General features: G+C 32.6%; 2 protein-coding genes across 2 annotated transcripts; one reads left to right on the top strand and one right to left on the bottom strand.

Moving 5' to 3' along the window:
• Positions 1-660: 660 nt before the first annotated feature.
• LOC146943408 (RNA demethylase ALKBH9B-like) lies at positions 661-3,569 on the bottom strand. Its single transcript, XM_085741677.1, has 6 exons — positions 3,402-3,569; positions 2,436-2,924; positions 1,791-1,876; positions 1,398-1,708; positions 1,202-1,273; positions 661-1,109 (listed from the first exon to the last, which is right to left on the bottom strand). The coding sequence occupies exons 1-6, from the start codon at positions 3,514-3,516 to the stop codon at positions 1,010-1,012; spliced, it is 1,173 nt and encodes a 390-aa protein (XP_085597803.1). The 5' UTR covers positions 3,517-3,569; the 3' UTR covers positions 661-1,009.
• A 3,673-nt stretch (positions 3,570-7,242) lies between these two features.
• Positions 7,243-12,627, top strand: EMB3103 (Pentatricopeptide repeat (PPR) superfamily protein). The gene is made up of 9 exons (XM_085741674.1): positions 7,243-7,551; positions 8,256-8,519; positions 8,720-9,022; positions 9,116-9,220; positions 9,419-9,518; positions 10,648-10,967; positions 11,439-11,615; positions 11,720-11,848; positions 12,145-12,627. The coding sequence occupies exons 1-9, from the start codon at positions 7,276-7,278 to the stop codon at positions 12,361-12,363; spliced, it is 1,893 nt and encodes a 630-aa protein (XP_085597800.1). The 5' UTR covers positions 7,243-7,275; the 3' UTR covers positions 12,364-12,627.
• Positions 12,628-12,907: the final 280 nt, after the last annotated feature.

The raw sequence follows: 12,907 nt of genomic DNA, 5'->3' as shown, positions 1-12,907 counted from the left end.
ACGAAGATATTTTTGGAATTTTAATTGGGCGCGCGAGTATGGCATAAGTTAAGATGGGAAAAGTAAATCCCTTCACAGAATACGTCAGTACTTAAGCAAAGATATGTCAATATTTGTATCTGTCATCATATACTAGTTGATACTTCTGTTTTTCACAATGATTGTGATTGCTAAGCATATGAACCATCAATATGTTTTTCGCAACATATTTATCTGTATTAGTTATTTGCTTTCTGGTTCAGAAATTTACCTAGTACACTCACTTTTTTTTCTTATACAAGAACCGCACATAGCATTTGATTCTTCCACAATAAACATATTTGATTGGATGTTTAAGTATAAGAGAAATATATTTAAGAATAATGCTTAACTTCCCGAATGAATTTTCCTGAGGTTATCCCGACAGCATTTATATTGCCTACCCACCCATGTATTGTGGCCATGGCCCACTATAATAAATGAAGACTGTTTTTTTATTTTTTTTGTTGTAACTAAATTAACCCTTCCCGAATGCTCGGGACAATTTATTTCGGGAGAAATAGCACTCCTGTATATTTAATTTATTCACGAATCAACTTCACAAAAATATAGTCCTATTATAAGTAACTTTCAACTGGAGATTTTGCAGACTTTATCATAAATTCAGACAATATAGCAGTGTGAAATGCAATAACAATTCTATCATTTCTCATTAAACAAATACTACAAAAGTCATTTCTCAAAATAGAATGTGGTAGTTACAAAATGTACATATATTGAGGTATGAAATTCCCCAATGTGTCGTTAAGAGAATACTTTCCTCTTAGAATGGAAGAAAGTATTTACAATAAGAAACAAGCAATTGAAGAGTAATTCTGTTGAAACTAAATGCTTTCCCTTGCGCGTGAATTCGTCTTCAATGTTGTAGAGCTATCATTAACAGGTGTAGGATATTCATATTTGACGTGAAGCAATCTTTTCCAGTCTTCCAAATTGTATAAGATTCAGCACTCTCTGCCTCGTTAAAACGTTATTTGATGAGAAGTGGCTTGATTCCCACTAGGTCATGATCAGGTAAATAAGTGTATGGTAACTTTCTCTTATCCATCTTTCTAAATGTAATAGAAATCCTACAACAAAAGAATAACTATTAGATATAAGCAATACAATAAAACATGATAGGATTTTCAAGTGAATATAAAATTTGTGGTATTTGAAATACCTTTTTGATGACACTGATGGAATACAGTGTTTAGCGATGTCTGCACCATTACCCTTCAAGACAAACACCGACCTGCATGATCAAAATAAGCACTATCAAGTTTCTAAACAACAAATACATGGGAAAAAAAATAAAGGTCATGATTAAAAAAACGATTTGTGAGAAGTTACAAGAAAAGGGAAAAGAAGATAATTACCCAACAGGCAAAGAAATCGAAGCGGGACCAAAAAACTCTCCTGGACGAACAGCTTTCAGATTTGAACCAAATAATATTTTAGCTTCGTTCAAGAAAGAGACGGAATAAAACGGCCTGACAAAGTCATGATGGTCAATGTGAGGAGGAATGCAGTCCCCTACATCATATATGTTGACAATGCAACTGTCAGGAACACACGTAGGAGGAATTATGTTCCATCTCACCATCCTCTTTATCATTTGCTTGAACACGCGTGGTAATGGATCAACCTCTTCGGTTCTACTTATACCAGGGGGGTTACCATTTTTGTCCTGCATCATTTTACAAAAATAATTAGTATCAATTAATAACTACTAACTAGAGATGAAACTGAAATCAACCTTAATTACTTACCACTGCATAGTTGTAGCAGCAGCCAAATTGAAGGGTTTCACGACCTTTACCTCGCATCCACTTTCTAGGTTTTGAATATGTTCTATCTGTGAATAATAAAGGCCAGTAGATGTAAGAATTACAAATTCATTCCATGTACTAGTGATTGAGAGGAGCAATATTTTACCAATAGTGCTAGTTGTTAGAATAGACTTTAGGTATGCAAGTATCAGACCAATTATTGTGCAGAACATTCCTAGAGAGGATCTAGTGTATATTTAAAGTTATGAAAAAAAGAGTGATGTATCCAGAATCAACCAATTTGAAACTATTGCAAAGTCACAAAAGAAAGAAAAAAAATGGACTCTACTTTTTTAGTATGAATCAAACTTGGTACCACGGGTTTACATTGAATCGAAATCTTGGCATAAAAACAAATCAAAAAACATCTAATTCCACATTTTGTATCCTAAAAAAAGTGTGCTAATTTTGGTATTTGTTCCGAGTTTAGCATGATAACAACAATATACTAAGAAGGTGCAACAAATATGAGTACAAATATGAACCAAAGAAAAACAAAAAAGTATATGTTGAAGTTAACAAATAAATCAAAGGAATTGTGACTGAATTGAAGAATAAAGAGAAAATAGGAAGTTTTGCATATACCTCTCAGTCTTCCTTGTTGTCCTCTCCGTTGCAATCTATATATATAGTCAACAATTTCATTCTGCTCCGTAGAATTGAAGACACCACTGTGAAGTTCAAGACCCTCTAATAAATTTGTATCTCTTCCATTGATCCTTTCTATATAGATAAAATCTTTATTGCAGTGAACTTCAGAATACCGAATACGCTCATCCCGTTCCTCCATCAACTCATTATCAGGTGGAGAAACATCAACAATTCCATCACATAACAACAATTCAATATCAGATCGTTTGCGTTCCTTCAAATATTTAGGTGAAGAATCAAAATTGGACTTGTTATCTCTCATAGAATCATGTTTATGTATAAAGTTAGTTGGACTCTTCCACTCTTTTCTAATTCTTTTGTTGAAAGATTCTAAAATTGAACCATTATCATCTATAGACAAGTCTATTGCATCTCCATAACTTTCCAAGTCTTCAGCAGGATACAAATTCTCATCACGCTTTCCTATATTGAGATGATGAAAAAGTTACATGCAATTCACTGCTAGCACAAATATACTTACATACAATTTCTAAATGTTTCTAATGGTTATGATTTATTGACGGTGGAAAAACAATTTTTTTGTTAGTACAAAGTAAAAAAGTTAAAGAAAAAGGAAATGTTATCTTATACCTTAAGAGCATAAGTTAAATCCTAAGGACACAAGTTAAAAAACTAAAATTAGAAGTTTTATCTAATTTGTGGATTCAACATCTTTAAAATTTCAAAAGTTATCTTTTTAATATACAACTTTTCTCTTAATTTCTTTTTTAACTTCTTAACTTGTACCCTAAAAGTTAGCATGATCCGAAATAAGGAAAACCTGAAAGCCCTCAATCTCAAATAATAAAGAGAATATTGAACTGATATCACTCTCATGTTAATTAAAAAAACTGCACGCACAAATAATAATGAAAAAGAGAGGAAAAGAGTATTACTTACTTTTATGAAGGGTGGTTCTGGTACGATCATGAACAAGGGTTTCACAGTGGCGACATAAACCATGAGAGAGAACCTCTAAAATCTCTTCTTTCGTCAATGAACTCAGAAGTTCCATTCTTGGAGAAACAAAGATAGTTTTTCAATCACAGTATTGTAAGTAATGTTGTTAGGAAAACCCTTCCTTCTAATAATATTTATATATTGACTTACTTGGTTACCAAGTCAAGTCAAGTCTACGGAGAGAGAAATATCTAAAACCAAAGGAGACAGCTAAGCAAGTTCGCGTGTTTCTTAAAAACACAACACAATCTTTCAATAGATATTTTAGGTTGTTTTTATGTCTCGTTTTGGAAAAAATAATAAAAGATATGAAAATTGTTGCTTTTTCTAAGGTTTTTTTTGGTAGAATGCTTTTTTCTAAGTTTTCGTACATCAGCAGAAAAAATAAAATAATTTTATTTTAATAAAAAAGAGAATATTAAGTCACTATATCAGTAAAAAAGAAAAGAATATTTAGTCATTAATGCTTGACTTGGCCTTTTCAACAAAAAATTAATGCTTGACTTGAGACGAGAGAAAGGTAAGTCATTCGAAGTGTATATGGCAAGCAACAAATCTTTTTTTTTAAAAGACAAAAAATATGATATATATTAAAACAAATCACATCACAAGGAATATTATTATGATTGAAACAATAAGGGTGTGTTTGGTTTGGAAGAGAAATTGTGAAGAGAGAAATAGGTAAGAGAGAGTTTAAGAAGAGAGAAAGAGGTAAGAAATAGAGTAGATTTGGTGGGTTGTTTGGTATAAAAGAGAGATAAAAGAAATTGAGAAGAGTGAAGTGTTGACTATTTTGAAAAGTACCAAAATACCCTTAACTAAAAAATCCTTCAATTAAAGTTAATTTATAGTAAAATAAATTAATTCATATTTTTTGGACCAACAAAAAAAAGTTAATTCATAGTTCTAGTATATCTTCCTTATTTCAAAAAAAAAAAAGTAGTTTAATGATAAGATTAATTTTAACAATTATAAATTAAAACAGAATCGAAAAACAATTATAAATTGAAACCAACAACAATTAACATTTATAATGAAATTATTTAAATTAATTTATAGTATTAAAATAATTAATTAGATAAATTCACCTCTTTATCCATTCTGATCTCACCTTCCCACCTCCATATCCATATCAGCTTCTTTTTTTTTTACTCAACCTCCATATTAGTTTCTTTTTTTTTAAGATAACCTCCCATATCAGTTTTTTTTTTTTTTTTTTTTTTTTAAGAAAAGAACCTCCATATCAGTTAACAACACAACAAAATCAATCCACATAATATCACCGACCCTCCCTCAATTCACTCACCGATATTGTGATACATGGCAACTTACGGTCACAGTGAACAAATTTTAACCATTGTCCCCTTCTTTTCATAGTGTAATACGGTAGCTACTTACAAAGCAAAGAAGGGCATAAAAGGAAAAAATGGAAAAGTAAAGCTTTCTCTCATCTTTCTATTCAGTTCTGCGAAGAAAAAGAAAAGCATGGGACCCACATGAAATTGACATCTCTTCTCTATTTCTTCGATCTTCCAAACGGGAGAAGTTGTATCTCTCTTCCCACTTTCTCTCTTCAATCTCTCTCTCGTCCTTATTTCTTGCGTTCCAAACACAGTGTAAAAGATTCAAGGATTACAGAAAAGACACCAATATATATCATAATTGTTAACGGCGAAAAATTATATATTGACTGCTAAACCCAACCAACAGAAAGGGTACAAATGGTATTAAACTCACATACAAAAAGAAATCCCCTAAGATAGAAGAAACCTCCTAATTACTCATCCACTCCAAAGGATTTACAAACCACACTCATATAAAAGATACCGAGCTCATGTCTTTCGAGCAAAAATCCTATTTCCAAATAATATTTCTAGGAGTTAATCAAGTAAATGATTTCTATAAATATCTAGAATTTCATCTTTATTTTCTACAACAAAAAAAAAATTGTACTTTTTAGTTCATGTAACATTTTCCTTTAGCATTTTATAGGACTAAAGATGGCAATAAAATTTTCTACAAGGATTAAAGTAATATTTTTTGTAGGCACTAAAGACAAAATTATGTATATTTATAGGGACTATTTACTTAATTAACCATATTTTTAATTGCATCAACAACCTCATCGACCTTTGGAACCTCGCCCAAAAAAATTAACTCATTCCGCACCCTCCAAATATACCACAATGTTGTAATGTGAAATCAACATTAGACCCTTGTTCTTCTTTACTTGCCTAAAAGAGAAACAACAACTTTCGAACAAAACATAAAGGTCACCCGACAAGACCAAATACATACCCCACCATTAGCCACACTTGTAAAATCACATATGGCGAAAAGACGAGCTTCTGTTTCTTGCATACCTGAACACCAAATGAAATACGACTCCCCCTACCTCAAAAGACACCCATTTTTGACAAGTTTCTCATAGTTGCCAACAGACTAAGAAGCATTTACCAAGAGAAGATTATCACCTTTGATGGAGGCAAACTCTCCCAAACTCTTTCCAATAGCTTACCTCTCTCAGTCTCCAAAGAAGAGAGGGGATAAATTTTGTTGGACAAAACAGTATATGTTGTATCAACTGTAAACTTACCTCAATCGTTTGCACGACATTGCCACTCATCCTTAGAATAGCCCATTGTAGCCACTTGAAGATAGTCCAAAAACTTCGAAACCAACTCCTCCCACACATAAATTTATATGCCACAGAAGGTTCCATCTCCATTCTCCATCTACCCACTCACCTATCTCCTTAATTTTAGAACTAGGTTGCGACGAAATTGAAAAGATTCTAGGTAAAACCAAACAATGGGGTGATTCACCAAGCCACCTCTTAGATCAAAAGGATGACATCCTTCCATCACGCACTTTTTGCAAAACTATGAATCCAACCAATCATTGCCACTCCACTAAGAAGCTCCACATTGCACATACCATTTCACCATATCACCGAAATGGAATCTATAAAGGGAATTTGAACATCCGGGGTTGTGAAAATTGCCACCCTATATTTTGCTTTTAGCACCTCTTTCAATCGGCAATTAACATCCGTTTAACAACCTCAAAGGCAACTTGACTAGGAGAACTTTATCAAAAATTCTAATATTCTTCACTCCTAAACTCCCCACACTCTTTCAATTTAAAAACCACACCCCAGTCACCGGATTTTTTTTATTCCCATGATAGAACTCCCCCCTATTTAAAAAAAGGACTATTTTATTTTATTTTATTATTTTAATAAAAAACACTTTAAAAAAACACTATTTTTTTATTGGATGAGACTTTTTACCTCAGAAATACGAGACACTATTTTTTTTTAGATGAAAGGCAAATTGACTTCACTAAATCAAATAAGTTTCATACAAATTTAGTGAGACTTGTATAATTTTAACTAATAAGAATAAAATATGTGCTTGATATAGTGTGTTAAGACAAATTGTTGGAGACATCTAAGTTTCATCTATATTAATTTTGATACAAAATTTAATTTAGATTGTATTTGATTAATTAGGTTTAGAATTCATCTTTTAAAAACTAATAAGTATGATTTCGGCATTTGACCTCCAGGACCTATATATATATTATGTATTGTCCCTAGCAAAGCTAAACTCACGAGAAAAATTAAATTTAGAATTTGAACTACAGGATTGTTTGAATTAATTATGTATGTTTGATATTTTGGTAAAAAAAAAAAAATGGTATTTTGATAATAATCATAAGATTAATGTTTTAGGTGTAGAGAAAATCAATTAATATTTTGAAGGGACTAAAGTGACATAAGCTTAGCACTGTGAACGAACACACTGCTTGAATGGAGATATCATCGTTATCAGCAGTTGGTTTTGGTATGCCGTTTCGTGGCCATTCATCATTATCATCAATTTCTTCTTCTTCTTCTTCTTCTTCAACAACTCAACCACAAACTCATTTTCCATCAAGAACAAGAAAATCACCCAAACTCCAACTTCAACACGCTTCTGATTTACCTTCTACTCTTACAACTGTGGGACAATTGTTAACAGTCAAAGACCTCAATGCTACTTTGCACCACTTTGCTAATTCAAACAACTTTAACCATGTTTCTCAGGTACTTTCGATAAACAACATAATTATTAACAGCTTATACTATATTTAATTTTTGTTCAATTAAGGTTACTGGGATAAAATTGAGGTAAAAAATGAGAAGCTATAAACTTTAAGTTATATGCTAATTGAATTAGCTTATCAAAAAATGTTATAAGCTTGTGTTGTGAGAAGGTGACAATTACCAAATGGGTCTTTTCTAGTCAAATGCGCTTATATGACATAAGTTATAAGCTCAAAAATGCTTCTTGCCAAACAGACCCTAACAAGTGCTTATGTCAGAAGTCAATAGAGAAGTTCAAATAAGCTAATTCAAACACCCCTAAGGACCCGTTTGTCTTGGATTTTTAAAAAAGTTATTTTGATATTCAATTACTTAAAGATTAATTTTTAGATATTTTTAAAAGAGCAAAAACTATTTTGTGTTTGTTTACTGCATTGACAATCACTTTTAAAAGAAAATTAGTTGTCACTTATCAAAAATGATTATCTAGAGCAGCTACTCAAAACAACTTCTCATATTAAGCAGTTTTTAGATTTATTTTTCAGATTCTATTTTTTTAAAAATATATGTTACAAACGGACGGAAACTTCTAAAAGTGATAATTTGATTTTAAAAAAGTGAATTTCCACAACAAATGTTGTAACAAAGGGGCCTCAAAACATTCATACCAAACTCATTTACCATGACTATTGTATTTGCTGCAGCTTTTTTTATGGATGCAAGAGAACAAGAAGCTTGATGTGTATTCTTATTCCCATTACATAAAGTTCATGGCCAATAAACTTGATGCTTCCGCGATGCTAAAACTGTACAACGACATTCAAGATGAATCGGCCAAGGACAATGTCTATGTATGTAATTCTGTTCTGAGTTGTCTAATCAAGAAAGGCAAGTTTGAGACCGCCATGAAACTCTTTCGGCAGATGAAACATGATGGTCTAGTTCCGGATCTTGTTACCTATAGCACCGTATGTAATTCTTTCCTCCACTGTTTTTGTTCTCTGGTCATTTATACAAATTGAAGCAAAAACTTAATAGTTTCTGTCTGATTTTGTTTTCTACTTATATATAACATTCACTTTTTATTTTATTTTTGTATGCACAACTAAATATTTGACTTTGGGATTCAATTATTTATTGCGATCTAATTTTTTGTTCTCATCACCAGCTTATTGCAGGTTGCGTTAAAGTAAAAGATGGATATCCTAAGGCATTGGAGCTAATTCAGGAACTGCAAGACAATAAACTGCGAATGGACGATGTAATTTATGGGGCAATTCTGGCAGTTTGTGCTTCTAATGGTAAATGGGAAGAAGCAGAATACTATTTTAACCAGATGAAGAGTGAAGGTCGTTCACCAAATGTTTACCACTATAGCTCTTTGCTCAATGCTTACTCAGCATGTGGAGACTTCACAAAAGCTGATGCACTGATTCAAGATATGGAATCTGAAGGGTTAGTACCAAACAAGGTTTGTTTTACTTATCTTTCTACAAAATTTAGGACAATTTGTGATGAGTAGTATATCAGGCACGTGGCTCAGCAGCTTTATATATAATTGCAGGTCATTTTGACAACCTTGCTGAAGGTATATGTCAGAGGAGGTTTATTTGAGAAGTCAAGAGAATTGCTAGCCAAACTGGAATCCTTGGGCTATGCTCAAGATGAGGTAATTGGTAACCTTTAAATTGAACAAGGGTTGTTTGGCTTTTCTGTATCTGAAACATTATAAAATCATTTCATAGCATTATTCATTCTATGTTAATGCCTAAAGTTTATATCAAATTATAATTATACGTCTTTCTTTTAGCCTTTTCTGTCTTCTCTTTTTTACTGTCTTATTTGACTAATTTGGATCTTTATACAGATGCCATACTGTGTATTGATGGATGGCCTAGCTAAGGCAGGACAAACGCATGAAGCCAAAATAATTTTTGATGAAATGATGAAAAAACATGTCAAGTCTGGTAAGTTGTCATTTGTAGTTTCCCACTACTTTGTCCATTAGGTATATAATACCACCGCAAAAATCTTTATGCAGCACCTAAAGTTTTATGTAAATTTGATCCTCTTGGCATGATTTCAGAGCTTTAATGAGTCATGACTAATTGGTTTGAAGTTCAATTCTTCGCTCCTATATTTTTCATGGTTAAGTTGAATTTTTGCAAACGGTAAATGAGCATGTGCATTGTCTATACTCGGAGGCCGGAGCCAAAGACTCGTGTGCAAGATGAAGGCCAGCCTATGGTTTCAATAGCGCACTAAATAGCGCACTATAGTGGAATAGCGTAGCAGCGGTAGGGCTTGGCGTGACGCCATCTCCCCACAACCCTCCTTCATCAGTGGCGGTTGTGGCGGTCGGAAATTGCGGCAATTCCACTATCCACTATAGCAGTCTAGACTCACTACAGTTATGACTAAAGGAGATGAGGAGTTGGAGGTGGAAGAACAATAGTTTGAATCAAGTGATGGACAAGATGATATTGATGTGGTGGAACTTAGAAGTGAAGATGAGGAAGACGCAGATGTGGAAGCATGATTTTGATTAGTTTCAGAACTTGATTTTGTCATTTTGACGGGAAGTCATTTTAAATACAACGTCAGTTTGATTACATTTAGAACTTATTTTGATGGGAAATGACAAAGTTAATTATAACTATTAAGTATGATTGCCACATTTTGAGTATTTTTGTATGTTATTGAAATTTATGTTTACTTTATATATTGTTTTTTAGTCTTCACAATTTTGGTCATCCCTCTATCCTCTAGCTGTTAGAGACATAGCCATTATTGGCCCTCCACTCCTCTTATCAGCTTAAGCTTTTAGAAAGCTGTCTTGAATAGCTTATGTAATGGAGGTGAATAAGAGTTCTGCAAATATGGTCACATGTTATCCTCATGTTCCTATATTTGTTCCATTGTTTGAATTTCTGCAAGAATCTGTATTGTTGGAGCTGATAATAGATATATCATATCATAATAACTTTTAACTGAGCTTTTTATTTGTTTTTATTATACGAAGCTTTAGTTCTAGTAACTCTCCAAGTTGGGATATTTAACACGGTAGTAATTTACAAATTTAATTCACACATGCAGATGGCTATGCACACAGTATTATAATATCAGCATTTTGCCGAGCCAAGCTTTTTCAGGAGGCAAAGCAGTTGGCCAAGAATTTTCAAACTACCTTTGACAAATATGACGTAGTTATAATGAATTCAATGCTCTGTGCTTTCTGCAGAGCAGGTGAAATGGAAAGTGTGATGGAAACTCTAAGAAAGATGGATGAATTGGCAATCAGTCCTGATTACAATACCTTCAATATTCTAATCAAATACTTCTGTAGGAAAAACATGTATCTATTAGCTTATCGAACCACGTTGGACATGCATAGTAAAGGCTATCAACCAGCAGAGGTACGCTGTTTTATTGTCGTACTGATATTGAACTTGTTTTCTGCAGTATGTAACTGTAATACGTCCTTTTAGTTTTATGATTTGTAATATATGGCAACATTTGTTTGCATCCTTGTCCAAGATTTGAACATTTTCATAATATAGATCCTTGTGAATGTCTTGTAATTTCTACATTTATATATCCTTCTGCATATTATTTGATTCATTGTTTTATTATCCTTTCCTCAGAGAAGATATTATTGGTTTTCTTTTAGTGAGCCGTTTACAATCTTACTTGAGTTAAAAGGTTACATTCCTGAAGAAAAGACCATTAAAAGAGTGATATAGTGAAAAAGATTATAAATGTGAAGTTTCACTTGATTTAAAACCGAGAATGCTTCATTTAATAAAGTTTGCTGTGATTTTTTTCTATCTATGATTATCAGTTTATTGACCAAGTAAAAGTTCTAATATGTTCCTCTCTTTTTGTAGGAGCTCTGTTCTTCTTTAATATACCACCTTGGTCAGGAAAATGCTTATTCAGAGGCATTTTCTCTTTACAATATGCTGAGATATAGCAAGAGAACAATAGGCAAGGCACTTCATGAGAAGATTCTGCGTATTCTCCTAGCAGGAAAGCTTTTGAAAGATGCATATGTAGTATTCAAGGTATTATTCTCCTAGCTGTAATTTTTATTTTTATTTAGAAATATATAAATCTTATTTTCTTCTCGTAGCGTTGTGGTTCATCTGATGAATCTGACCGTATTCAGGATAATGCAACATCTATATCTGGCCCCACTACCAAAAGATTTGCAAGTGCATTTATGAAGTCAGGTAACATCAACTTGATCAATGATGTTATGAAGACACTCCATAATTGTGGCTACAAGATTGATCAGGTAATAATAATCTTGACAGTATTTTGCATTTTGAATACTGTTATTAGAATGATAAATCAGTTCATAGTATTTTCTTTATAATTCATCCACAAGAAATGTTTTATTAGTTTGAAATTCCTTTTGTTTATCTTTATTAAATGGATTTAATCTGATTAAAAAATTTCAAATTAGAACAACTGGTTTGTTTAGTGGCCAACTGTGTCCAAATTGAAATATTTTCTGAAGATTGGAGTTAGGTCTCAGGTATTGTATTAAACTGTTTACTCAAAAATTATTTATATTCCACCTTGTTGCAGGGTTTATTTGAGATGGCTGTATCACGCTATTTAGGTCAACCTGAAAAGAAAGACTTGCTTCTACACTTACTACAATGGATGCCAGGTCAAGGTTACGTGGTTAATCCATCAACAAGAAACCTAATCCTCAAGAATTCACACCTATTTGGTCGTCAGCTCATTGCTGAAGTTTTGTCCAAGCAACGAGTTAAGTTAAACGCCCAAAAAATCACTGGATAAAAGCATGCAAAATTTTGTAATTGATTACATAATGCTAGCCTTCGTTTGTACTGATAATTAGATCCTCTTTGGTTCACAAGATCTGTAGTTCCATGCACCATACATTGCTTCTCTCATTTTTTCCCTTAGCATTTTTAAGTTGTGCTAGTCTGGTAGATAACCCTTGTAGTCCTAAATTCTCATGGTACGGATTCTCTAGTGTATATAAACAGATGTAAATGTATATTCTCAAAAAATCATTTACTTTTTTGAGTAGTCCTCAATAACCTGTCCTGGTTTACAAAGTGAAACTCACTTCAAATACTTGTGTTGAAATTCAGTTTTATGTGGTTACCGGTTAGTTCTACACTGACAAGAAATTGATTGAATGAAGGATACAAGGGATGATCAACATATGTAATACCTTAAGGTTTATTATGGAAATTCGATGTCTTAATCTTGAGTGGTTTTGGTCATTCTCCCTTACACAACTTATTGCTTGTAATTGTGTTGTCTTGATACTTTTTTGTGTTAACAAGTCAATGGTCCTATTTACCACAATGCC

This window comes from Medicago sativa, chromosome 2 (assembly GCF_051527215.1).
Source record: "Medicago sativa cultivar Bolivia chromosome 2, Bolivia_mono, whole genome shotgun sequence".
Taxonomy (NCBI): Eukaryota; Viridiplantae; Streptophyta; class Magnoliopsida; order Fabales; family Fabaceae; genus Medicago; species Medicago sativa.
This window is presented reverse-complemented; position numbering and strand designations above follow the sequence as displayed.